The 27,499-nt window shown below is 45.9% G+C and overlaps 1 protein-coding gene across 8 annotated transcripts in view; it reads left to right on the plus strand.

The window, feature by feature from the left end:
• The first annotated feature begins 572 nt into the window (after window positions 1-572).
• The window catches only part of PARD3 (par-3 family cell polarity regulator), a 630,692-nt gene continuing 603,765 nt past the window's right edge, over window positions 573-27,499 (plus strand). For all 8 annotated transcript variants that reach the window (XM_065872407.1, XM_065872411.1, XM_065872408.1 and 5 more), the window contains exon 1: window positions 573-692. In XM_065872407.1, the coding sequence (XP_065728479.1) occupies window positions 573-692 (120 nt within the window). The remainder of the gene's footprint in view (window positions 693-27,499) is intronic.

Genomic DNA, 27,499 nt, shown 5'->3' on the forward strand with positions numbered 1-27,499 from the left:
GGGCGGAGGGAGGGCCGCGCGCTCCGCCCCGAGCCCCGCGCCAGGTCGCCGCGTGTGCACAGTGTTGTGGGCCCGCCGCGCCCCTCCCCTCCCCTCTCCTCCCGTCCGCTCGCCTGCCGTCCGCGCCCCTCCCCTCCCCTCCTCTCTCGTCCACTCCCCTCCCCTCCGCTCTCCTCCCCTCCCCTCTGCGTCCCTCCCCTCCTCTCCCCTCCCCGCGCCTCCTCCCCGTCCCTCCCCTTGCCGCCGTCCCCTCCCCCGCGGCCCAGAGCGAGCGCCGCGCCAGCGCCACACTGCCCCGCCGCCGAGCGCGACGACACGCCGAACAGGTGGCCGGAGGCTGCGGCGCCGCGCGGGCACAGGCGGGCGAGCCCCGGGCCAGGCGAGGCGAGGGCGGCGGGCCGGGCATGCGAGCCGATCTGGTCCCCGGCCTCGGCCCCTAGCCTCGCGCCCGCGCCGCGCCCCGCGCCCCGCGTACAGCCGCCCCGGCCCGGGGCGCTCTGGCCTCTCCGGCCGCGGTCACTGAGGGGCGTGGGCCGGCCCGCGGCGGCGGCGGCGGCGGCGGCGGCGGCGGCATGAAAGTGACCGTGTGCTTCGGGAGGACCCGGGTGGTCGTGCCGTGCGGGGACGGCCACATGAAAGTTTTCAGCCTCATCCAGCAAGCGGTGACCCGCTACCGGAAGGCCATCGCCAAGGTGAGGGGCCGGGGGCGCAGGAGGGGGCGGGCGGCCCGGGGGGGCGGAGGAGGGGCAGAGGAGCGGGAGGAGGGAAGGCGCCGGGATCAATATGGCGCTTCCTGGAAGGGGAGGAGGAGGCGGAGGCGGGGAAAGGGAGCGCGCGGCGGCCGGCCCGGCCTGCGCCCCCCGCTCTGCCTGCGGGCCGCAAACTTCCGCGCGCCCGGGCCCGGGGCCCCGGCCCCTGCCTCTCCCTCGGGTCCCGGCCGCCGGCGCCCCGAGTCTCCCGGGAGCCGAGCCCGAGCCGCGCCGGGGCGCGCGGAGCCGGGCCAGACGCCTGTTCCCGGCCGCGGGCTGCGGCCCCGGCTCCCCGCCCAGGCCCGCGGGCGGAGGCCGGGCGAGGGAACTTTCCTGGTGGAGCAGAGTTCGCTCCGCGCGCTGCGAGAGTGGCTGGCTGACTTGTGCCTCTGGGCCCCCGCCGGGCAGTGAGAGCCCCTTGTGCGTGCCAGGCGGGGGTCCCGGGCGGATGAGGGCGCGGCGCGGAGACCGACCCGCTCCCACTGGCTCGCGATCGTCGCTGGAGCCCAGCACCTCGGTGACCGAGAGGCAACGGAGCACGGCTCCTTTGAAGGAGCACAGCCCCGAAATCGGTCACCGAATATCGAGTTTTCCTGCAGGCACGTCGCCGTTGACCTGTCTGCCACGAGCTCCATGTGGAGCCGGGGCCGCGCGCGGCCCGGGCCTGGAGTTGAGTAGCTTTCCCTTTTTCCCCGTGGAGTGATAACATTGTCTCCACTTCACTGCATTCCTGTACAATGTGTCAGAAGTGAAAAGGCATCTTGTTAAATTGTTTTATCGTCTGTGTCTGTTTGACAACAGCCCACGCCTCCCAAGTTTCTCCCCAGCACCTGAGGATATTTCCTTTGCGGCAGAGTAACGTTTGGTGGAAAGCATGTTCACTTTCAGAATTTCCTTTTTGTCCCCGATCTTGGAGTGGTTTGCGTCCTGTGGGTTTGGGGGGTCGCAGGTGAGAGGGACGGTGGCTTTAGCAAGCCTGCTTGAGTGTAGACAGGGTGCTGGGGTGGCATTCTCCAAAGTCTCAGAAATTAAGAGGGGAAAAATACTTTTTACACTGTTGTTTTTAGTATAGAGAAAAATAGCATAAATTTGGCCTTTTAAAGATAATGTTGGGAACGTTTAAGAACCTGACACAATGATGGAAGATGTTGACTTTACTTAACGGCTCCAAAATGTTCTTTACAGTTGGTTGAACTCATTGAAAATCAAATAAAATTAGTGGAAATTGGGCACCTGTTTATCTTGAACCACTGTCAAGGGGGAAAACCCCTCTAAACCCATGTTTAGCATTTTAAAGCACTGTTTATGAATGACAGTTTGTGATCTAAATGTTCTATATCAATAAGTCAGGTTGCATATGTACTCAGGAAACCAACAAAATAAATCATGCAAGGAAAGAGAAATACAGTAATATATACGCTGCAGTGTGTCCAGGTTCCTGAGTAGGGAGGGATGATCGACATTTCTTTGCTTACATGCTTAATTTAAAATTTACATGCTTAAAATTAGTCATTTACATGCTTAAACATTTACATGCTTAAAATTAGTCATATTTCATTATGCACACGATGCATGTTGGTCGAACAGCTTGTTTGGGAGATACAAATGTAGTTGTTTGAGTCATTTGTATGTTCCACAGAAATTCTTAAGCGTTTGCCATGTCCAAGGCATTGTTCTGGGTGCTGGACACCTGCGGGACCCACTGGCTGCTTGTGGAAATTGGACTGTGAGAGTCTAGGAAAGGGGCTGCACAGTCCTCCAAGTGAGGGCGGCCAGCCTTTGGACTTTGTGGCGCAGTGGGGAGAAGACAGGCCTCTGGGGTGTCTTCTAGATGGAGTTGAGAGGTATCGCTGAGAGATCTGGACTTTGTTTCTAGGTATCAGTGGTGGTGGTTTCACAGTGACTGGGGAGCAGGAAAGGAAGCGCAGGTTTTTGCGGCGTGCCTGGGAAGGCACCCCAAGAGGAGCGCAACAGCTGAGTTGGGAAGGGCGCGCATGGGATTGATTGCTTTTTCTGGTGGAGAAGGAAGGAAGGAAGGGTGATTCTCAGAGAGTGGTGGTATTGTTGGAGTTGGAGATAAATGACTCAGAGATGATGATTTAGGGGTTTCCAAAATTATTTAAGTTCTCTTTAAGTGCAACTCACAATTCAGCAGGTAAGTTTTAAAATGGGCTTTGTGGTCTACAGAGTTCAGTCATTGGATCACAAGACTGTTGACTCTCAACTGTGACAAGAGCTGGAGTTTATTCCAGGTCCATTTGTATTTTTTCCTCTTAAATGATTAGGTAATGGCTAAGATTAAACTTTAGTCACTCTTCCCATTTCTCCCACCCTGTTTAAAATGATTATGAAGCAAACACTTATTAACACTTGTTTTAACTTTTATTCTCTTATCTCTTTCTTACCCCTACTGTTGAATAGAACAAGATAAATTTTGTATGAAGAATTGGGTAACTGGGTAGCTGTAGAGTGGTGTTTGGTTGCTAGGTGACATGTGCCATGATGAACTCCCATCTGGTGGGGAAAAATGGGGGGAGATCATGTTTATCGCTTTGTATAAAAACCAGATAAGCTGGAAAAAAAAAAAAAAAGAAGAAGAAAAGAAAAAGAAAAGAGAAAGAGGGATCCCAAGCCACTAAGACTTTCCCTGCAGAGAGCGTTTTGTGGTGTGATGGGGCTAATTTTTTGGCGTTATACTTGAGCTGTCTTCAGGTTAAGCAAATCAGTTTTTCTGGGCAGTGGAGTGGCATGACTTAATATCAGAAATGTCCTCAATAAGCAGATTTTGAAGGCTTACACTTATTCATAGCATTTTTTTTTTTCTCCAGTGAAAAAATAGTTTTCTGTTTATGATCACTGATGGGTGAAAATGCTTTGGCTGTTCTCCATCCACCCATCCTCATCCAGACCGTCTCTAAGGAGGGTGCTCTGGTAGACACTGAGGACCGTGTTACATGGACTTTCTGTGTATGTGACCCTTCTCCTCCTACCTGTGGCCTGACTCATCCATGATCCCCAATGGACACAGGGTGCAGAGCACCAACTGCTGGGACTCTGTAGTGTGGTGACCTGGCTTCTCAGGGCTTTGCCGGCTCCTTCTTAATTCTCAGTGGATTGGGGCTGGCTCTGAGATTTCCCATTTTTCCTGCTGTGCCTCCCAGCTCTGCTTAGGAGAAAGATAAGAAAATCTCCATGCTTTTTTTTTTTTTTTTTAAATTGTTAATTTGTTGAAGGGCTACTGTATGCACAATGCCATGCTCTCTGAAGAAATGTAAGGCTGAATTCTTGCACTGCAGAAGAATGTAATCTGGGAGACGGTGAATGTATTAAACTATAAAGAACAGTAGGCAATGGCATTAATTAGCAGCGGGGTGGTACGTGCAGACAGTAGTTGCTTCTGGATTTCGGAGATGGGAGTGGTCATTATGGCCTGGGGGGTTTGCCTTGGGCTTAGTAAGCGAGAAGGCTGGCCTGGATAAATAAAGGACAGTGCTTCCTAACTGGTTAGTGGGGTGACCTCCAGAAGCACCTGCCTGGCCCAGGTGGCCCAGTCTGTAGGGCTTCGGTAGGGTCCAGCCGCGTGAATCTGGAGAGTTGCTGCCATTCTGAGAGGTGGGAGAGAGGCGTTGCAGGTGAGCGTCAGGGCTAGTTTGGCTCCTGTGCTGCCTTCCTGTCGGATGGTGGGGCAGGACCAAGCTGAGGAGGACTGCGGACGCTGGGGCAAGACACTAACTTCCTGCAGTCTCATGGTCCCTGATGGAGGACTGGGGTGTTTGGGCAGGACGAGCGCTCCTCTGGGAGGACCACCAGGATTGCATCCATCCACAGAAACACTGCTGATTGCTGAGTAGTGGAGGGAAGACAGGCTAAAGGCAGAAGTGAGGGTGAGGGGCGGCTGGAGCCTCTTAGCTGAGAGGCAGCTATGCCGCCCATAGCCCTCTTCTGGCAGGGGGAGCTTTGGATTGGGTTTGGAGACCTGGCTGTTTTCACCGTTGAACCTTGGGCACACCAACCCTGCAGAGCCTCATTTCCTCCCCTCTAAACCGGGTTACTCCCTTGCAGGGTCCCTGGGAGTACCGAGGGGATGGTGAACGGGAAGCTCCTCAGCACTGCCTCTGGATCCCTGATGGGTTTTACTGGGTGGATGGTTTTACTGCCTGCGAGGCTTTCCCAAGCAGTCTGCTCTTCCTGTTTGGGTTTTTCCTCTTTGCTTAAGAAGAAAGTGTGAAATTTAATTAAAGAATAGGTAGAAATGGTAATATTTGCCTAAGCAGCGCCACAATCAGAGGAGCAAATTTGTGTGTGTGTGTGTGTGTGTGTGTGTGTGTGTGTGTGTGTGTATGAGGCAGGGAACGTAAAAGTTGTGGATATTGGCTTTACCCTAGGTTGCTTTCTGGGCCTGTGGTTTTGGGGCCACTGCTTCTGTCCCTTGAGCATGGAAGAGTTATGTGAAAGTTATTTAATAGCAATTTGTTGTTATTAAAAAAAAATAACAAACCTATGGGCAGTAACTTTTGAAAATGTGCTTTCCTTTTTTTGTGGGGGAGGAGGACTGTTGATTACTAAAATCGTGTAAATCTTGGTTTTTATGACAAACCTTGTGGTTGGTGTGAGATTTCTCGTGAACAGATGGATGACTGCATGTTGTTACACATTCACGAGCTTATTGAAACTTTTAGGAAAATAGATTGTTGCAGAATTTGAATGACCATATTTTTGAATAGTGAAACGAAATAAATCTTATTATTTCATTAACATCCTCCCGTCTTCCCTTTCAGAAAGGAAAAAATAAACAAACATGTCTGAAAGGCTGATCTTTCTAAAATGCAACTCTCCGTGTACTCTTCTGCTTAAGGGCCTCCACACCCGCTTTCCCCAGAGGCCAAGTTCTGCCGCTGCAGCAGGGCCTGTCCCTTGCAGGACCCCTCTTGCCTCCAGCCTCTCCCTCCCCAGACCCCCTACCCCACCCCTACTCACTTGGCCTTGCTTGCACTTTCCTGCCTTTGCTCTGGCATTTTCTGTTTCTCCCACCTGGACCATTTGCTCACTTCCTGTCTACTCATCCCTGGAGCCTCGGCTCAGTTCAGGCTGGCCCTGCATCCCAAGGCAGCCTGAGGTTCTCCCTGCTGGGCACTTGTCTCAGGAGCTTCCTGCACTGACCTGGAGGAACATGCTTTGCTGTGGGTGCTTCGGTGTGTTTGTTTCGGAACAGAACTGTGCCCCTTCTCCTCCAGGTGAGGTGCTTGAAGGTGATGGCCCTGCCTCGGTCTTACCTGTATGGCTAGTATCTGCCGCATAGTCATCTTACAAGTTGAGTAGATACGAAGTTGAGAACAAATACACGGCACGTATTCTCACACAAAAAGTGCACTTTTGCTTCGGAGACAGTGTAATTTTAAGGACTTTAAGGTCTGGTATGTTTGGCATATTAGCACAAAGAGATTGTAATTGAAACTCAGATTTAGTGTGATTTTGGAGTATCTGAAAGTTATTCTTTTGTGTCGGCTGTTTTCAAGGGAGTTTGGTCCCTTTTTCAGACTGAGCAGAGCGATGGTCCTGGGGTTTGCATTGGGCCCGGTTCAAGGCAGGTGGCCAGGGCAGTGCGGGAATCTGGCCCCGAAACACACCTATGCTGGGTCTGGCGCTTCTAAAACTGTCAGTTGGGACCCATGGGTAAGTTCCAGGAGTAAACAGAAATGTTTAGGATCTGAGATTCACAGGGAGAGTCTGGCGATGGGGGGTGCTTCTTGGCTCACGGTGAATGCTGGTGAATTGGGTGCGGAGGTAAGGTTCAAAGCCCCATTTGCACAGAATCGCCACCTGTCCTTTGAGGCTTGTACCTCCCTGTAGAGTTGGATGCAGGCGGGTGATGGCAAACACTTGAAAGATGAACAGAGCCTTCTGCATTTTCTCAAAGGTGGAAAGAAATATGTACAATTGGTCCAGGAAGGTGCTTTCCACAAGTGGAGGTGCTTTTCCACGGGCTGGAGGTGGGTGGCTAGGCCCACACAGGGGGCTTTCCTCCTGCTCGGCCACTCACGCAGCAGTCCTAGCTGCCACCAAGGTCAATGGCAGTAGAGCAGGGGCTCAGGAAATTTATACATTTTACCGATTTTTGGTAAATCGGTAAAATGTATAAATGTACGTGTTTTTTGTGTTTTACATGGAAAATAGAAAAACCTTTATGAAAAGAAATGCAGAGTTCTGTGAACATAGTAGAAAGGTGATTATTTTTTGTCTTTTAGTCATTATTTTATCCTGTTGAAAATTTTTTCCATTTGGAAGGATTATGTAAAAATGCCTTTCCTTCATGGCTCTGTGTCTTCCTGTGTCTGACCTGCCATCTTTATGTGGTTCTTCTCGTTAAATACTACTTGTGTTTATTCTTTTTTCCTCCATCAACTCATATTGGAACTTAGAAATAAAAGTTTCAGCTTCATTCCAAGTGACTTGAAACGTGAATTATTTAATTTTTTTCTCTCAGAAATAGCTCATACACACATACACACATGAGAAATGAAAACACATGTCTACACAAAAAACACGTACATGAATGTTCATGGCAACGTTATTCGTAACAGCCAAAAAGCAGAACAAGCCAAGTGTTCAACTGAACAAATGTGGTATATCCATACATTAGAATATTATTAAGCCGTAAAAATGAAGTTAGGATACATGCCTCGCTGTAGATGCACCTTGCAAACATTATTCTATGTGAAGGAAGCCAGTTATAAAGACCTACATATTGTATGAGTCCATGTATACAAAATGACCAAAGTAGGCAAATCTATAGATAGAGAAAGTAGAGTAGTGGTCGCCAGCGCTTGGGGGTTGAGGGTAATGGTGAGTGACTCTTTATGGGGATGGGGTTGGTCTTTGGGGTGATGAAAATGTTCTAAATTTAGATAGTGGTAATGGTTGTATGCCTCTGTGAATATACTAAACATCATTGAATTGTACACTTTAAATGGGTGAATTTTATGGAATACTGTTGTGTCTCAGTAAAGATGTTAAAAAAATAGACTACGTAAGCCACTATGAACAAAGCTCCATTTTTATGTATTTTATAGTTCTGAGAGTCCCATAAAACATGGGACTTTTCTGTGTTTTTCTGTGTCAGAGATACTCAAAAACCTCAAATGAAGACTGGCTATTTTTAGGAGTTTTCCATACAATGTGTGAACCTGCTTTCTCAAGCCTGCCTACTCTCTCCTGGTGCTGTCTGCTAAGCCCCCGACTGCTGAGGCTCCGAGTCCCCTGGTCCCCCCTTTAAAGGCTTCACCAACTAACCGTTCACCTGTTCTGCCTTGTTCTCCCTTGGCCAGAGATTCCTTCCTCCCCAGCTCCCCAGCTGCCCTGGCCGTTGGTTCGGATGCCCTAAGATGTCCATTGTGGAAGAGCTTCTCCAGATTTTGGTTTGGGACAGTAGTTTGGAGCTTTGGCAAATCTCACAAGATCTGTGAGCGCCAGTTTTCCCATCTTCATCTTCTCATATTCAGAAGTTCTGGGCTGGGCTCTGATGTCTGTTTCCCGGTGACAGCCACCCCGAGTCTGCGTGGTTGGTTGTCTGCCTGTGGGACAATGAGGCATGAGTGGTGTGCAGTGGCTTTTCAGAGGCGCAGACAGGGTAGATCTCTACTCCATCCACCCTCCCTGTGAGAATGTTTTGCTTCCCTTACTTTGAAATGATGGGCTTGGCCCCCAGGTCAAACATATACTGTTTGAAAGTTAGTATGTATTTCGCCTGGACTGTCCCTCAGAATTCCTTACTGTCCCAAGATAAGTATCTTTTAAAATAAAATTACATGGTCAGAGGTAACTTAATAAGACTATTCATTTTGTGAAGCGAAACTGAATGTATGCTTCTGCATGGTTCTAAATGGTATTTCTATGGTGGTATAAATTTAAGTGGTTTTAGAGATGACAGGTCAATATTATTCCCACTTTTAATGTTCTTTAATATACAGAAACAGTAAGACTTAATTTTTCGGAACCCAGATTTATTTTTTTCTGGTGTATAGTTTTTCTTGTTATTGTATTACATCCCTGTATGATAGGGTTTCTGTTTCTGAAAAGGCCTCTTTGAGATATTCTACAATAAAAATCAATGTTTCCTTCTCAGTGTTTATTTCAGAAAACAAGTCACTGTATATCAAAAACCTAAAATTGCTGAATACTGAAAATATGTGGTATTAACAGGTGAAAAACACAAAAAAGAGAGTGCCATTTCTGTGTAAGTGGTTGATATGAGAATGGGTGTTTTTGTTCTAGTTCTTTTAAGTATACAGTAAAAACTGGGAAAGTTTTTTCACGTTCGTGTTTTAATATTTTTCTAAATCTAATATTGAATCCAGAATTAAAAAGCCATTTCCCAGTGACCACACAAAGGCATTTAAGATGTATCATTTGTAATTCTGAAATCCAGTGTGCAAAGTCATATGTGAATAATAGTTAGCCAGGTTCCTGCCCAGCAGGGTTATACTCTAACCTGAGATTCTCTCATCCCAGCCAGCAGCACCTGCAGAAGAAGGAGGTGGAATGTGCAGGATATTGGTTCCTGGTGTACCACCGCACAGGATATGACTAATCACAAATCCATGAAAGTTGAGTGTAGGATTTGGAATCTTTACCACTTTGTTAGAGATCTGGAAAAAACCTTTCAGACAAATCAAGAGGATCTCTAAGTGAAAATGCCTCATTTGGATTGATAACTCTTTAGACAACTGCATCTGGAAGATGGTGGCATTTCAGCATTTGTACTGCCTGAGGAATATGAAATGAGGCATAATTTCAACTATGAAGGCACATACTATCAGGGATATTTTTTCCAAGGAAACCTGGAAAGCTGATAAAACCCTGAACTTTTTATGGTGGAGTCAGTTTTATCTTTTGTATTTTATGACCCACTTGTTAAAAACATAGCTGTTTGCAAAAACACAATTAGCTGGAAGTGGAAAGTTTGGTGGTGGGTGTTTTTCTCCTCCTAGGAGGCAGGCACATCAGTGTGACACACTCTGGGCCAGGATTCAGAAGAGCAGATTGCATCATTTGTGTGTCTGAGAGCGAGAACAGCAACTTCTGTAAGCCCAGGATCCTTGGCTTCTAATACCACGTGCTTCATGGGATTGCTGTGAGGGTATGAAGAGAGAATGTAAAAAAGCATTGTAGGAAGTAAAACGGAGTAAAGGTGAGCTGTACTGTTCTTCCGTTTTTGCTAAGAACGGTTGCCAGTGACTAAGGCTCACTTGAGTAAATGCTTCTAAATTGTTTCTTCTCATCCTCCTTAGAATTGCTCTAGATGTGGGAAATTGAATGTTTGGTTAAAAAAAGTTCTCCCTTAAAAAAGTCTCGAAAACTTTCTTCTGCAGTTTGAGGAATAAAATCCCAGTGACATTGATTTAGATGCTCCAAAGATGTCCATAGTGGAAGAGCTTTTCTAGTTTTTGGTTTTGGCCACAGTAGTTTTGAACTTTGGCAAGTCCCACCAGCTCTGTGAGCCTTAATTTTCTCATCTGTAATTTGGGAATGTTTTCTTTTGTTGGCAGTAATGAAGATCAAGGGATTTAATGTAGATACTCCCCCTGCCATATTATAGACTCTTAGTCAATTTTAGATCTTTTTCTTTGTCTCAAGTTTTACACATAGATTAGGCACACTTTTAATGGCTAATTCATAAAGTCAACTTGATTTTTATTTGATGTATGATATCAGTTGTCATTTTTCAAGATTTGTTAAAGAGTTACTACTTTCTTCATAAAAGTACTAGAGAAATTCCAGTTTTAGTATTTATTAATAAATCAATTGGAAATAGGGAAAAAGAATGTTCTGATGACCCAGTAGTTAAAGCTGATTCTTTCACAGATCAAGAAGTGTGTTTGTCTGTCTTAACTGTGTTGCTTTTTCTACGACTAGCCCTTGTTATTTTCTAAAATAATTGTGGCTGCCATACTGCTAGATGAATGGAGATTATGGAAAATTTCTTTGCTGTATTTACAATATTTTAAAAGGCATTGGTTACACATTTTTCCATTAAAAAATGTTTGAAACTTGGAAAGAGTAAAACTAGAAATTGTAAATACTATTGATATTTATAAAATGTACAGATGTTTTAAGGACCTTTAGCTTTTAATTACTAGTAGTAGTTCTGAGAATACCCTGGAGCTCAAAGAGATAATCCGAGTTATAAAATAAAATGGGAAAGTTGACATTTTTTTAAAAATTTAATTTATTTTTTTATACAGCAGGTTCTTATTAGTTATCCATTTTATATATATTAGTGTATATATGTCAATCCCAATCTCCCAGTTCATCACACCACCACCTGAAAGTCGACATTTTTTGACCCCTCTAATCCTTTATTATATAGGCCTCTATAATTCACATGCCGACTTCTTTGGATAACAAAGATAAATGGATAACACTTCTTTACTCCTCTGGATCTTTAAGATGGTGATTCTGGGCAGCTACATCAGCAGTCAGTGAACACAGAGCATCTTTTGCTTGGGTAGGTAGTTGTAAGGGTTGGCAGATTGATGCGACTTGTAATACCTTAGTTCAGCTAAAGGCACCCAGTGCCAGTCACCTGAAGACTTCACCCAAGGAGAATTGACCTATTTGTCATCCTGAACCCAGGAGTGGTATCCGGGAGGCTTGCTCTGGGTGTGGCCATACTACTCTGTCAGTCTTGCCAAGTCATTACAACTCAGCTGGCTTTGTGCTCAAGGGGACCACCTCTTCTCATATACCTCTTCCCCACCACAATATTGAGAGTCGTCTTCCTCTCTGAGGACTTTAAGCCTCTCATTAATTAAAGGAATGCTTCCTCCCTCTCTGCATATGTTCTTAGGGAAGTTGCTAGGTAGTGATTAAAACCATAAAGCTTATCTAGTTGTGCAACATCCATATTTCGACTTTGATCCCTTCCCATATTTGTTTGTAAACACCGTGTCATGTGAGTGCATTTGAAATCCAAAGCTTTTGTTTCAAATACAGGACATGATAAACAGATACAGAGGCATGGGAGATTGGAATTTATACATATCTTTTCCATTCACAATTTCCTGTGTTTTTGTGCTTTGTAATGAAAGTGATGAATGGTGCTTTCAAAACCTTTCCAGAATACCCCAGCATTTTATAACAAAACTGTAGAGAGGTAACTCTGGGAGAGTCCCCCCCCCCCCCAGCTTTACTGAAGTATAATTGACAAGTAAAATTGTAGCATATTTAAAGCGTATACCATGATTTGATACATGTATACGTTGTGCAGACTTTCCCCGCCATCGAGTTAAATAACACATCCATCACCTCGCATATTTCTTTCTTTATGCTTGCTGAGAACATTTAAGTTTTACTCTTTTACCTGGGAGAGTTTTAGACAGATCTGCTTTGATAGGTGGTTGGCGTGGGATTTTAATCTAAAGCAGAGGAGTTTTTGGTCCTTGGCTGTTTTTCCACCTACGAGGAGGGAGGCTGCTTCCTCTGTAGATTCAGGGGAGTAGTATTTTCAGGTCAGTCTTTGCTTTTGGCGTCAATAAGCTTTTTAGGTCAGGATGGATGATCGAAAGCTCTTGCACAAGAGGTGCTGTATCAAGGGCATTATTTATCTGCCTATCAGGTTGGAGAGCTGCTGAGAAAGTACCTTTAACAGTGATCCCCATCACGTCTTCGCCGTCCTAATTCACTGAGGAGTTTCCGATGGGCAGGAGGGGAACCTGGTTCTATCAGGAAATAGAAGCAGTGATACCCTTATTATCAAGAGTCATGGTTAGCGCTTTGGGACATTTTGTGCGTCAGGCCCTAAGTGCTGGGCTTGTGCTCCCAGTGTATTCCTTAATCCCTTGGAGTGGTAGTGATGCAACTCCGAGTTTACGGGTGAGGACGCTTGGGCTAAAACGGATTAAGAAAGTGGCAAAAAACTGTACATCTGATGTGACCGCTCTGGCTGGAGAGTCAGTGCTGTCCCAGAAGAAAGAGTAAACAGTGCCCATCAGAGAAGACAGGTTGTTTTCTGACCTGGGTTTCCTTGAGTGGCTCATGCGCTTAAGGAAGAAGTGCGCCTTCAGGATGACAGAGTCGGTTGGGTCAAGGAGGCTCCTGTGTGCTTGGCGAGATGTCGAAGCCCCTTGCTGCTCAGGTGTGGTCTGTGGACCAGCAACACTGGCTTTGCTTGGAAGCTTGTTAGAAGAGAATCATGGATCCCATCCCAGACTCTCTCAGAATCTGCATTTTGGCCAGATCCCCAGATGGTTCCAGAGCAGTTGCCCTCAACCCTGGCTGCAGGGTTTTAAGAACCAGATGCCCAGGCTCCCCACGAGCCACGGGAATCAGATCTCCAGGCCGAGGTGGATACTTATATTGCTACGAAGCTCCTTGGGTGTTCTCTGTGCCGCCAGGGTGGAGAACCTCTGGTTTAGAGCAGCCTCCAGGCCTTTTGGGGTTGTGTTATGTGACCTGGAACCTGCCGCCTTGTAGCTGTGCGTGGAAATTTCCAGAACACAAGTTGAGAGGATCAGCCAGCGTGCTCACAGGCTGGTCACTTAAGTGACAATGGCCCAATCTGTACATTTTCATTTCTTTTGAAGTCACTCACTTCTTTTTTTTTTTCATTTTTATTTTATATTGGAGTATAGTTGATTAACAATGTTGTGTTAGTTTCCAGGTGTACAGCAAAGTGATTCAGTTATTTGTATACAAGCATCTGTTCTTTTTCAAAATGAAGTCACTCACTTTAATGACTGTCTGTTAATTTTTGAGTTTTATTTGTGGACACAGTTGACAGCACCCGTATCATGTATTCCTTAGGTTTTAGCCGTTAACTCTTATGGATGTCTAGTCTGAGTTTAATAACATAAATGAGTTAAAGGGTCCAGGAGGAGCCGTAAAAAGACAGTACATGGGATAGAAATGCGGCGGGAAAGGAAAGGTCATATTGAGTGAAATATGCGAGTCTCGGTGTGAGTCACATGATGTCCTCTGGGTGCCTGTGATGTGTAGAGACAGGGCAACTAAGATTTTTGGTTTGGGGTAAAGCAGGCTTGTGAGCAGTGGACTGAATGCTCGTTTTGCTGGAGTTCCTTTTCAAGCTCGTTTGTGGCTGAGCCTCCTGTGTAGGAGAGAAGGCATGCTTCACCAGGCCAGCGGGGCGTCCCTCTCACACACTTCCACACTCAGCTTGTTGGAATATTCCCGTCGAACAGTCCCCATCCCCACACCAGAGAGTGAGGGCAAACGTGTCTCTGGCCCGAGGCCTCGGGAACCTGAACATGGGTCAGAGGATGTGCCTGCCTGGATCCGTTTTATTAACTCCGACACGGCATGATTGTTTTTGTTTTTCCTGCCATCAGGGCTCGTTATACCCTACATTTTTATACGTTTCCTCTGTTACTCGAAGTAGGGAAAAGAGGACAGATGACCAGCTGTCATTCTTCTTTTTTAAAAAATTTATTTAATTAATTAATTTATGTTTGGCTGTGTTGCGTCTTCGTTGCTGCGCTCAGGCTTGCTCTAGTTGCGGCGAGCAGGGGCTACTCTTCGTTGCGGTGCACGGGCTTCTCATTGCGGCGGCTTCTCTTGTTGTGGAGCACAGGCTCTAGGCACGCGGGCTCAGTAGTTGTGGCGCACAGGCTCCAGAGCACAGGCTCAGTAGTTGTGGCGCACAGGGTTAGTTGCTCCGCGGCATGGGGGATCTTCCCGGACCAGGGCTCGAACCCGTGTCTCCTGCATTGGCAGGCGGATTCTTAACCACTGTGCCACCAGGGCAGCACCCAGCTGTCATTCTTCACATGAAATTTGCCAACCGACCTTCATTTGGATCATTTGCACGTGGGGCTGAGCTCCCGTGTTGCGGTGCAGGGAAGACCCAGCACAGGGTTCACTGGCAAGAGGTGATTAAGACATGACATCATTTCCTCAAGGGAGCTTTCAGAGCTGCAAAGTGCAGTTCTTGGTAATAACATTTAAAACATTGTCTTCAAAGATGCAGCAGCTATAAGAACTTACCAGTACTGAATTTTACAGACCTGTTAGAAATTACTTTAGTTAAAGGCGTAATGTGTCTGGGAGCCGTGCCCATGTGAGAATGTTTTTCTTATTTAGCAGTTTCAAATAGCACTTAACCATAGTTGGTTAGTAAAAATGTTGCTCGAAAATTTGTTTGTCTAGGTATTGCTGCATAACAAACCACCCAGAACTTCATGACTTAAATCAACAACTAATTACGTCTCATGATTTAGTGGGTCAGGGTTTGGGCAGGGCTCAGCCCAATGGTTCTTCTGCTTCACTTGGGGTTACTCAGGGGTATTCAGCTGGCAGGTGATCTGGTCTGGGGGGACCTAGATGGTTGCATTCACGTGTCTGGTGCTGGTGGGGGTGGTAGAAGCTTGGGGTTCGCTGGGACTGTTGACCAGAGCATCGTGTCATTTCGTCTCTAGCATGGAGGGCTCAGGGCTCTTGGAGTCAGGAGAGGAAGCTGTCACTCTCTAAAGACCTAGACCTGGACGCCAGCACAGAATCATTATCCCTGTCTTCTCTGTGCCAAACCGGTCACTAAGCAGCCCAGATTCCTGGGCAGGGGATTCTGGCTGCACTTCTCGAAGCCAGGAGTGTCCAGGAACTTGTGAACTTGTGACCATCTTTATTCTGCTGTCAGGGTAGGGGTGTGTGTGTGTGTGTGTGTGTGTGTTGCATGTAACAGCAAACATTTAGTCTTTTTATTGTTTTGTGGCATGTTTTAAAATTCTCTTTTTCTTGACCTGGGCACAGTAATAAAATGTATGTCCTGAACCTTCAAGGCTGAAAACCTAAGAAGTAGTTGGAGTTCCTACTTCATGAGTCCAAGGACCTGACGGCTTTTCCAGGCTATACTGCAGAAGGAGATAATGATAATAACACCTTAGGTTTATGTGGCATCTTCTCTAAGAGGTTCAAAGTGGGTGGGCCACTCATGATTCCTTTACTGGAATGTCCTGTGAGATAAATTAGCCGTATACCCTCAAATTCATGTGCCGATGAGGAAATGAAGTAATTCCATCAGTCTGCTAATGAACAGTATTCAGAATGCAGCTCTTCCAATGTTCTACATACTGATTAGAACTTGAGTATGAGTTTACCTTTCTTAGATAGGATTCTGGAAAATGGTGGAGACTGACTTTCGAACAACTGGTAATATTTTGAATTACATGCTGTTTGCCAAAAAGTGTCATGTTTAAAAAAGAGGTGGTTATGTTTCTAACGTGGACTTTTTGGGGGTGGAAGCTTATGGTGTTGCGTCAAGGGGGTGTGTCATCATAAGGAGTTAAATTCTCTGTGCTCAACAGAGACAGGCAGACAGTAGATGGGATGAAAGCGGCTGCCCCCTCGTGAGTGTGTGTTGTGGACTGAGTGTGGCCTTGGGAGTGGGAGACCCTTGTCCCCTGTGGTGTCCATTCCCGAGTCCTCCCATCGTGGGAGCATCTCCTTGTGATTATGGGTGATTAAATGGAGTTTTCAAGGGTGGTTTACCCATATGTTAAGCTCACTTTATTCATGCTGTTGAGTGCCTAACCTTTGGGTAATACGCGGCCCCACCGTAATGATCTAAATGTGGTATTGCTTACATTCATTGGGTTTTGCTTAAAATGAGACACTTTGCATATAATTGATAGGTATCAGGCTTTGGGAATAAAGCTCTCCAGCCACCACTTGTTAAGAGCATCTCCTGGTTCATGACCTTCCCCCGCCCCCTGCAATGTGCGGTGACCCACCCTGCATGTTCCCAGCAGGGAAACTCCCCAAGGACCGCTTTCATCACAACACTCTCCAGCACAGGGAAGTGCATGGGGTCAGCAGGGCCTTCCAGGTAAAAACAACATATATCGGCCTGAAAACGGCCCCCTGCCTACCTTTCGCCTTGACTTCCCACCACCTCTCTTCGCTCTGCCCATCATGACAGAACGGACTCTCATGTTTCCCCAAAGTTGTGCTGTTTCCCGGTTCCCTGGCCTGGAGTCCTCTTGCCTTCATTTCCTCTCTCATCTTGGATCTCCCATTGTTTCCTCTGTACTGTTGCCAGAGCTGTAAGCTGTGCCCTTCTGCTCTGATAGATTTAGGGGCTCCCCGTTGCCCCAGGACAGTCTCCCTCCCACACCCCCAGGGAGCATCAAGGCTCTGCCCTGGCCTGGGCTTCTCCTCGCCTGGCACCACGTGCAACTGCCCGGGCCCTGTGGGGTCATTTCTGCCACGGCCCTAGGCACGGCCCCAAAGGTGTCCTCCCCCCACCCCCAAACCCAGAGAGATCCAAAAATAGACACATCGAGTTACAGGGCTATAAAACATAACTAATGCAAACATGTTCTTTTTGAAAGGAAGTTACCCCAATAATTTCAGCTGTTATTACATTAAAAACAATAAATTTATCTATTTATTTATTTTTGGCTGCGTTGGGTCTTCTTTGTTGCGCGTGGGCTTTCTGTAGTTGCAGAGAGCCGGGACTACTCTTCATTGTGGTGCGTGGGCTTCTTATTGCAGTGGCTTCTCTTGTTGTGGAGCACGGGCCCTAGGCACGCGGGCTTCAGTGGTTGCAGCACGCGGGCTCAGTAGTTGTGGCTCACGGGCTCTAGAGCGCAGCCTCAGTAGTTGTGGTCCACAGGCTTTGTTGCTCCGCGGCATGTGGGATCTTCCCAGACCAGGGCTCGAACCCATGTCCCCTGCATTCGCAGGTGGATTCTTAACCACTGTGCCACCAGGGAAGTCCCTATTACATGTTTTGTTACTTGTGAATAATTAGAAGAGGATACACTTTTAAGAGACCATGCGCTGATACCATCGCGAAGGATTTCTTGCATGTTCCTTCTGCAGTGTGGTGCTGGTTCCAGCAGCCCATCTCCACGAGGAATCTGTGGTGCTGTCCGCCCTCCCCTGCTGACAGCCGTGGCTTGACACGCTGGATTTACTGCGCTCAGATGTCACCGTAAAGATTACGGGTGGATATGCATGTTCCAGGGGGTGGGTGACTTTTCCATAAAGTGGATAAAGGAGGGGGAAGTGTGTCCTTTGTGGAAAAACAGGGTACTTGGAAACTGCACGGCAACTATGACTAAAGCTGGAGTTAATTAAGAAATACTCCTCTGGCAGCAAGGAGCCACTTTTTTTTTTTTTAAGATAATTAAACCTGAATGAATATTAAGATGTGTTTTTTTTGCATTTGCTTTGCTCTGAGGAGTGGAGTCTGTGAAGCACTGATAGTGGGAGAACAGATGCTGTTGTATTAATGACAAGTTTTGAATCGAGTGAGCTGGGTGTTTGAAATGTTCATCTTTCCTTACTTGGGAGAATCGGCAAGACCTTCTGGACTCGTTCTGTCATCACCGATCTCTTCAGCCTAGTGTTGGGCAGAGCAGGAGGTCCATGCAGAGTGAGTGGTGCACAGGCACCTTCCTCGAGGCTGAGCTTCCATCCTGATGGATCGGGATATTTAGGTGTTGGGTCAGGGGCAGTTAGATGATGGATGGGTCAGGGGCAGTTAGACGATGGGTCGGGGCAGTTAGATGATGGATGGGTCAGGGGCAGTTAGATGGTGGGTCAGGGGCAGTTAGATGGTGGGTCAGGGGCAGTTAGACGAAGCTGCCAAAGCAGGAGGTGAAGGAGCAGTGCACGTGTAGCCCAGGGCAGCTTGGATCTGCTGCCCTTGAGTGAGTCTCCGTCAGGTCAGTGTGCCGGCTCCCTGGGAGGTGCCGAGGGCCCCTGACGGGGTGAGGTGAAGGATGAAACATGCTGACCTGTCCCTCATTCCTGTCTCTTCCCAAGAAGGCTGGAGCCCCGCTGGGCTCCTGGCCCACCTTCCTGAGGAGGGTGCCGGCCCCTGTCCCTGCTCCGGGGCGCAGCCCGCAGTGGGCTCGGGGGCTCGGGGGCTCAGGGGCTTGGCGGGCGTTGGTTTGGGGTGTCAGGGCCGCCCAGGCTGAGCTCAGGGTACTCTGGCCTGGCAGGTGGTCTCCTGCGTGACAGCTGCTCACTCAGAGGTGCAGGAGACTGCAGAGTGACAGTGTCTGTGTGGCTGGATTTAGGAATGGTCATCAAGGAAAAAAATCGTGTTTTGTATTTTGTGCTGTGTAACTGAACCGAGGAAGAGCGTGTTAGAGGTGAGGTAGGCCCTCAGTTTGCTTTCTTTCTCCCAGTGGGATGATTTTCTGTTTTCTGATGCTCTCAAACTATCAACCACAGTGTGTGCGTCTGTGTGTGGCCTGTGTCCAAGGGTGTCCGTGGATCTGTGAGCACCATGTATGTGTGTCCGCGCGGGAGGCTGGGATGGAGGGTGGTAACTGCGCTGAGTGCTCTATTGAAAGACTCGGGACTTAGTTTACAGTCCTAGGCTGGCTTTTGGTGTCTCCCAGGGAATGAAAGAAATGCAGTCAGTGTTTGTATGGTTCATTAAATCTTTAAAAATCCATTTATACTGGGGTACATTGCTGGAATATTTAGAAACCAATTTACAGAAAGCTTCATTTTTTGGTTTCAGTTTGTTTGTATTAACTCAGCTATAACTTGACTTTTCCTGCTTCATTTCCCAACTTCTCATTTACGTACAGGTGCTGCATTGCGTGAACGCTGGTTCTGCACAGGGCGGAGCCTCTGAGGCCCCTCTCTGCCACTCAGCTCATCTGCGTGGGTGCTCTGTGCTCTCGCCTGTGAAGTAATTTCAGCCTCTTTCCCCACCTTGTTTACGCATCCCCATCATTACCATGTCTGGCTCCTTGGGGATCTGACTGATTGGTAAACTAGTGCTGGCAGAGGAAGTGGAAGACAATGCACAAGTGTTTTATTTAAACAAACACTCTACAATTTATTTTATTGGATTTCGGCCTTTGAATGAGAACGCCACAAGTAATCCTATTACAGTCTAGAAACTGCTTGCTCACACCAGATTACAGGCTTCAGAGTGTGTTGCTGTGCCTTTGGAAGCACATAAGTCTTTAATAAACGAGGCAATTTCCAGATTCATCAATAATTAACCAGGAATATGACAGTTTTATCCCAACCCAAGCTGCAGAGTGTTGGAGACAATCTGCCTGTGCAGATGAAATCTCTCTGTAGCTCATGGTTCAGCATCTGGGAACGCAGGATTCTTCCTCAGAGGTGCTGGTTTGAGCTGGTGTGATGAATGTTTTCTTGAAAAATGTTAAGCATTAATTGTTTACAAGAGCCTAGATACTTATTATAGGGAATTTGGAATATACAGATGATTTTGTAGAACATAATAAGTCACCTACAGTCTCGCCAGAATAATCTAAAATTTGAGTATTTCTTTTCAGTCTGAATTTCTGTATGTGTGTGTGTGTATGTAAATACAGATGCTTTTTAAAAATAGTTGAAATCATGATGTATGATTGTTCCTACTTCGTTTACTTGCTGTGTTCACATTTTCCCATATCTTTTTTATTTGGCCGCACTGTGTGGCATGCAGGATCTTAGTTTCCTGACTAGGGATCGAACCCGTGCCCCCTGCAGTGGAAGCGCAGAGTCTTAACCACTGGACCGCCAGGGAAGTCCTTCCCCTGTCTTTTAAAAATGGTCATAATAAATTTTAAAGGCTATATAGTATTTCATGGTGTGGATATATACATATTTATCTAACTATTTGCCTAGTGTTGGAAATTCGTTGCCCTATTTTTCACCATTTAAAAATAGCATAACAATCAGCACATAACATCTGGCCTGTGGTTTGGATTATTTATTTAAATTAGGTGTATAGTTTTTTGTGGGGTAGGAAGTCATGAACCTTTTTAAGGCTCTCAGTTTATGTATTTTGCCAGTTTGCTCTCCAGAAGTTGTGCCAGTGCACACATGGCCAGCCTGGGAGGTTCTTCCTGCCTCTGCCAGGGAGACCTCCTGGGTCAGTGAGTGACACACTCACACTCACAGCTGTGGGCCCCTGGGCCCAGGAATGAGGTCTGCAGCCTCATTTTGGTCGTCTGTTAGCTGGGCTGTAATACCTGCACCTTCTCTTTGAAGATTGAATGAGAGACACGTATGTAAAGGGTGTGTCCATGAGCTTGTCCACTGTCGGCATCTGATGCTTGGTCGTTGTGGAGGAGGTGACTGATCTTATGTGCAGGGTTTAGATTCTTCCATGTTACTGGAGCAGGGCAGTGGCTTGGGGGGATGAGAGGTAACCACAGCAACTCGTCCCCCACTTTCAGGGAGACACACAAAGTGCTTCTCTGACCTGGGATTCTGTGTAAAACAGTTTGACAACCAGTGTTTCATATTAAAAAAATAAAACAAACCAAAGCAGCTTTTTCTCCTGAGGATGCTATGTGAGTGGAATGCAGAGGTGTCCTTGTGTGTAGATAATTTCCTGCCCTTCCACACGGCCCGCCTGCGGTGCTTAGTGCACATCAGGTGCCCCCTGCCCTGTACTTGGGTATGGGATGACATTTTCTACAAATTTCCTGCTAGCCTGACTGGGTTATGGCTGTGAAGTGTGTCTTTTCTCCACTTTAAGACTTACACGTTTCCTTTGCCTCTGTGGTCTTCACGGATTCCTTCTGTCGTGCCTGAGATACAAAAATGCCAAGTATCTGCACCATTGTTCATCCTGCTGCCGACCTGCTCCCAGATCTTACTTAGATCAGTTGTAAAGCACATCTGGTCTTAGCAGTCCCCTGACAGTTGTTTTCTGCCCACTCACCTTCTCACTGAGGTGACTTATCTGAGCAACACTCCGTCTTCTGTTCAGAGTCTGCTGCTGCTGGAATTATAAATGTTTTGTCTGTTTCTTTTGAGTGTGTCACATCTCCCCATGATATGTGAAGAATGTGTCCTTGTTACTGTTGCATTTGGAGTAGTCTGTACCGCTTCAGTACTCTTCATATGAACTGGGTTTTATCTTTGTATCCTTGAGGTGTGTAACAGATTTATAAGGATTTGTGTTAAGTTTCCTAGGATTGCAAAAGTTGGGAAAGACCCAGTAGCTTTTCAGTTACTTGACTCTGAGATGGATGTGGTGCTAGCTTTTAGACTAACTGCTTTTGAGAACTTTTTAGAAGCCTTGCAGCTGTGTGTCCCACTTTTGGGTGTTTGAACCCCCCGAAATAATGATGCACGGTAGTCACTTTTTCACTGACGTCTGCGTGACATCTTTGAACTTCTGAAAACAAATCTGTGTGTACATATTGGGAAAGAAATAGACATAGGACCCTAAAACCCATTTTTAAGTTTTTAATATGGCAGTGAGTGTCAGAAATGGGTAGATTTTAGGTGGATCTTTCGGGCGTGTTATTTGAATGGGGTTGGATCGGTGCGTGGCTGTTCTGCGCCATCAGACACTGACAGGTGCCTCTTTCCTTTATAATCCCCAGATGTAACGGGATGCCTCTGTAGTTACTTCCAACTGCCATTCATAAAACTGCCGGCCGGTCCTCCCGGGTGGCAGTGGCGGTTGCAGTGCCTTTCAGACTGTCAGAGGACGTCTGCCATCCCCTCGTAGCCCACTTGCCCTTCCCTTGCGAGGCTCACACCACTCAGACCAGTGGGGTGTTGTTTGTTGACTTGGGCTCTTCCAGCATCGCATGCTCTGCCATCACTTGGCCACGTTTAGTCAGTGATTATGGGTCAGAGCTATGGCCAGAACCAAAAATGGCTGCCAGAAAGAGTCAGTTGGATTATCCCAAGCTGCTATCAGAGTATGGACTTCAAAGTGCAGAATTAAGGAAATAAGGAGAAACCTGTTAAAAATCATGGATTTAGTTGTCTGGGGTCTCAGAACATAACTATGTGATACTTGTGCAAGTTTTTAGAGACTGAGGTCATTTGAGATTTGAAAAACCATTCATTTTTAAAAGGATAAAATCATTCTTCTTTTGTGTATTTAAGTAAAAATGTAACCTAACATCCCAGGTAGCTTTGCTGTGTGGACTGAAAGATTAACAGCATTTTTATGAAGCTCTAGCCATTATCTTCTAGTATGAAACACTTTAATATTCCTATAAATGAATTTAAATAAATTCCAGTGTCCACTTTAACCATTTCCAGCAATTCTAAGGCAGCGAGGAAGCTTAGTTGGTGATTGGATTTCTGGCACCAGCTTTTCAAAGAGGACATTGATGTGAAGATTGAGAGGAATGGATACTAGGAATTATTACTATTGTAATGCTTTTAATAAGAGGGTTTCAATGCCCATGAACAGTTATGTTCCCCCTTGACTGTGTGGGAAAATTCAGGATGCATTCCCAGTTCCACAAGATTACATAGGAGAGACAGAAAAAGAAAAGGGAAGAAAATCTTTAAAAAAGTACATTTGAGGGACTTCCCTGGTGGTCCGGTGGTTAAGAATCTGTCTTGTAGTGCAGGGGTCACCGTTTCAATCCCTGGTCAGAAAACTAAGATCCTACGTGCCGTGGGGCCACTAAGCCCGCGCACCGCAACTACTGAGCCCACACGCCACAACTAGAGAGAAGGCCGTGCACTGCAACGAAGAGCCCACGTGCCGCAACTAAGACCCGATGCAGTTAAAAAATAAATTAAAAAACAAAAAAGTACATTTGAAAATACCAGGAGAATGCTCATCTCCACTTAGACCTGCTCTTTTGTTAGTATCCAGATCTGCATTGGACAAAGTGAAACGTGCTAAAACACTTGAGTCCTTTTCTCCTGCCATCTCACAGGGAGCTAGCGTTTTCTTCCCTTAGTTTGTATTATTTGTTATTTATTTATTTGTTTGTTTCTGGCTGTGCTGCACTGTTCGCGGGATCTTAGTTGCCCGAGGAGGGATTGAACCCGGGCCCTGGCAGTGAAAGCGCCAAGTGCTAACCACTGGATCGCCAGGGAACTGCCCCCTTAACTTTTATATCTTGCTATTTATATTGTATGGCTTGGACTACTATTAACTTTTTAGAATATTTACTTTAAATATTAGAATGATGGTTACAAAAACTGTAGCAGTTTCAGAAACCACTTATAAGATGCACATTTTATATATAGCATGCTTCCAAGTAGTTAAAGGAATGCATTAGATGATTTGGAAACATACTAAACCAATAACAGTTTGTTTTAGCGTGATGAAATATGGTGGTTTCCCCTTTTTTTTATTCTAAAATTTTTATACTGTGGTTGTATGTTTGTGATAAACTAAAACTATATACTCTCTTGCTTTTATTTTAAATGTCCTGGAAAACTTATTATAGTCTTAAATAATATGCATCCCGAGGCAATTATCCTACATAAAAAGTTGATATCAATCAAATATCTAAAAGTTCAAGTAAATGTACGTTAGAGAGGATATTTAAAAACCGAAATTTCTAGATGGGAGTTACATCAGTACCAAATTAAAGCTTTTTAACTATTGTCCCTTGGATTAAAATAAATTCAACTTAAATCTTAAGTTTTAGCACACTGACAAAGGTGGTATTTTAAAAATGTTTTAAACTAAATGAAATTTAAATGCTTACTTTAAGTCCTTCTTGGAATAAAGCTGTCATGTAGGGGGAAACCAAGTTAACCTTTGTAATTCCTTGGGTAAAGGTGACAGCACCGACGTGTTGGGGCGATAAGATAATTCCAAGTACTGCAGGTCTTCTGAGCAGCCAAAAGTTGAGTGGCCAGCTATTAAGTGTGTTGATGTCATTGCTAGAATTGCAGGTAATTAAAAAGAACAGATGTAGGGCTCATCTCAACACTGGAGTTTATGAAAGATGGAGCTCCTCAAGGAAGACCTTCCGGTGTGCCCCAGGGTTGGTTGAGCACCTCTGACTCTCTCGGAGGGTGTTGCGGGTCCTCATTCAAGATTCCACGGTAGCCTTTCTAAAACTTTTCTCCAGCGCTCAGTGGAGGAGGCTGGGTGTAGCCTCTGCTCCGCTAGGACTTCTTGGGATCTTCCGTGAGCACACAGACAGGTCTTCTCACGCTGCTTGATCACAATGGGTTTGGGTTACACCCTGGCCTTAAATTGGGCCTCCGTAATTTGTTGGAGGCTTCTGCTATGATGCAGTTGGGTCCAGGAGCTAGTTGGGATGATATGTGAGGGAAAATTTATGGTAATAGTGGAGTCAGGGTGTATTCCCTTACTCTGTTCTCTTTACAAGTTAAAAATATCTGAAAAGTATAGCAGGCGTGTCACAATTTTTCAGTAGGTGCCAGATTTAGGCATCAACGTTTAGAGTGCTTAAGCGCTGTGAAGAGAGAATTCCATTATACAGTTTTGTTTTGCTAAAAAGTTCAAAAGCATCTCCACTGCTGTCTTGTGATTGCTGGGACCATGCAGTTCAGTTCCAGGTGTGCAGTGTGGCTCATATGCTCCCCTGGTCCAGGAGCTGGCTCCCCGCAATAGAACTGTGAGCTCCAGGCCAGGGGTGATGCTTTGTTTCCTTTACACTTTGTGAGTATGGACCTTGCTGAGAAATTAATGTGTCGGACTCCCCTCCCCACACTTCTCCTCCTAGAAACCCTTGTTTATTCAAATAACTGAAGTTAAATGCCTTATGGGAAAAGGCATGGTGTATTTAGAGAATCAGATCCAACTTTGTTTAAACATTCTATTACAGGATCATACTAACCTTTTCCTAAAAACACCACCAGACTCTTGATTTGAGAGGTTTTCGCCTGTTTTCCTTTTGCATCAAGTACTAGCAATGAAAGAAAGCCGAAATCTGGTGGGCCTCTTTATTCTGTTCTTTTTTTTTTTTCTGAATATGGAAACCACCAGAAACCAATAAAAAAGAATAGGAAGTGACTGGAGAGCAGACAGGAAATACCAGTTTCCCTAGCGAAGTACCGCAGCTCATCCAGAGCCTGAGGTCGGGGTCAGAGGGGCGAGGGAAATAGCACAGAGGGCGTCTCTGCTACCCGACCCGCAGCATCTGCAGCTGTGCAGCCTCTCGGAGGCGCTCGGCGTCACCCAGATTCCTAGACTGATGCTCCTGGGAGTCTCTGCACATGTGGGCGCTCTGGGGGCTGGTCGGGGAGGGGTGCCCCAGGTCCCCGAAGGGGCAGAGCTTGGTTGCTGTGCTGGAACTGGAAAGCTTGGGATGGGAAAGTCATCTGCCCCCCAGGTTCAAGAAAAGTACAGAGAAAACGGAAGTACTTCCCTTCAAATACAGGAAATCCCCAGTTGCTTTTATGTTTCCCTCACAGCTGTGTGAAATAATATCTTGCAATTTAGCCTTAATATTGAGTTTCAGCTGCTTTTACTGTGTAGCATCCTGAGGGTTGGTTTCAGTATTTCCTTAGTACAGTGTACAGTGTGTCTCGTCTACACTGATTATTGTTCTTTGTTAGTTTAGAAGTCCTGTTTTACCCAGAGAAACAGAACAGAAAAATAACAGCAATTTTGAATTGCAGCTCTTCCCGTTCTCATTTTTAAAAATGCGGCTCCTGTAAAAACTGTGGCAGGAGGAAAGAAGGGGCGTGCTGTTGTCCCTGGGGATAAAGTAGGCAGGAGACCAAAGGCAACTTCGTTTCCACTTAGTAATGATTTTATTAATGAATCCCAGTAGAGTTTTAACAGCAGAGCAGGATTTCCTCCTATTGTGATTCTTGATAACCTCCAAGATATAATTCTTTAGGGTAGCACTCATATGACCTCTTTCTGATTACAGGCTTGTAATAATTAGATGTTTATCCCCAGAAAATAATGCCATAAAATTTTATTACTTGTGCAAGGGAAGTGCTTGTGTACCTTATCATGTAAATTGTTATCCTATAGTCTACATCATTCCAAAAATGTATTGAGAAGGCTGTTGACCAAGAGTTCTGCCATAAACCAGTTCTTGGACATACAGAGAATACCTTCAAAGTGCCTGACAAATTGTACCCACAGTTCCATTGTTGAATAGCATCTGGGTCTGGGGGAAGAAATGGAAAACCAGGGACGTATCTGGTGATTGGTTTTTAAGGTTAGGTTAGGTCAAGGGCAAAATAAACATTTTATAAAATAGGTATCAGCAACTTTAAAACCATTCACATAAAAGACGCAGAGTCAAAATAAACTTCACAGTGTTTCCGTGGGGATAACCTGCAGGTGTAAGGCATCTCCTGTGCCAAGAAGATAATGGAGAGAAGACATGGAGAGTGTGATGGGGAATGTTGATTCCATGTGTCACTCGGTGGCATCAGTGTCGTCGTTCGCTGATTTCTAAGCATATGGATCCTCAGCTACAAGGGACCCAAGAAAACCACCGAGGAATTAGCCCCTGTACACGAGTTTCTCTGAAATGGGCACATCTTCCCGAAAGTGCCAAGTGAGAGAGCTGTGTTGGATTTTGTCACGTGTGAATCTCATCTGGATAGTATTTGCAGTTTTACATGACACGTGATTGAAATGTTACAACAAGTGAGTGTCTCCTACTGCTTGCACTGTCTGCACGTCACTTCATAGAAGTAGTGAATCCAGTGGGTTCTTGTAGCAGACTCAGGAACAGTTGATCTCTGCATGGTTGCTTTATTTTATATGGATGGTGGCTGTAACTTTATATTTATCCATGTGGATTGATTACATTTACTGTCTATGCTGTAGGATGCTAGGTTACTCTAAGTCAGAATCCGACACCTTTGTCAATTCGCTGTTTTTTGGCCATCCCTTGTGAGCAGAAATGCTGGTTTACCTGCCTCACTTTAAGGAAATGTGATGGGCCAAACAACAGATGCATTTTTACCAAGGACACACTAAGAGGAGAATCGCACTAGGTCTTTTAAACAGCAAGCTCTTCCTTAAAAATATGATTTGACATTTACATCAGTTCAGCATACGTACAATTCCCCATGTAATTAGTAGAATAGAATGT

Source organism: Phocoena phocoena, chromosome 2, assembly GCF_963924675.1.
Source record: "Phocoena phocoena chromosome 2, mPhoPho1.1, whole genome shotgun sequence".
NCBI lineage: Eukaryota > Metazoa > Chordata > Mammalia > Artiodactyla > Phocoenidae > Phocoena > Phocoena phocoena.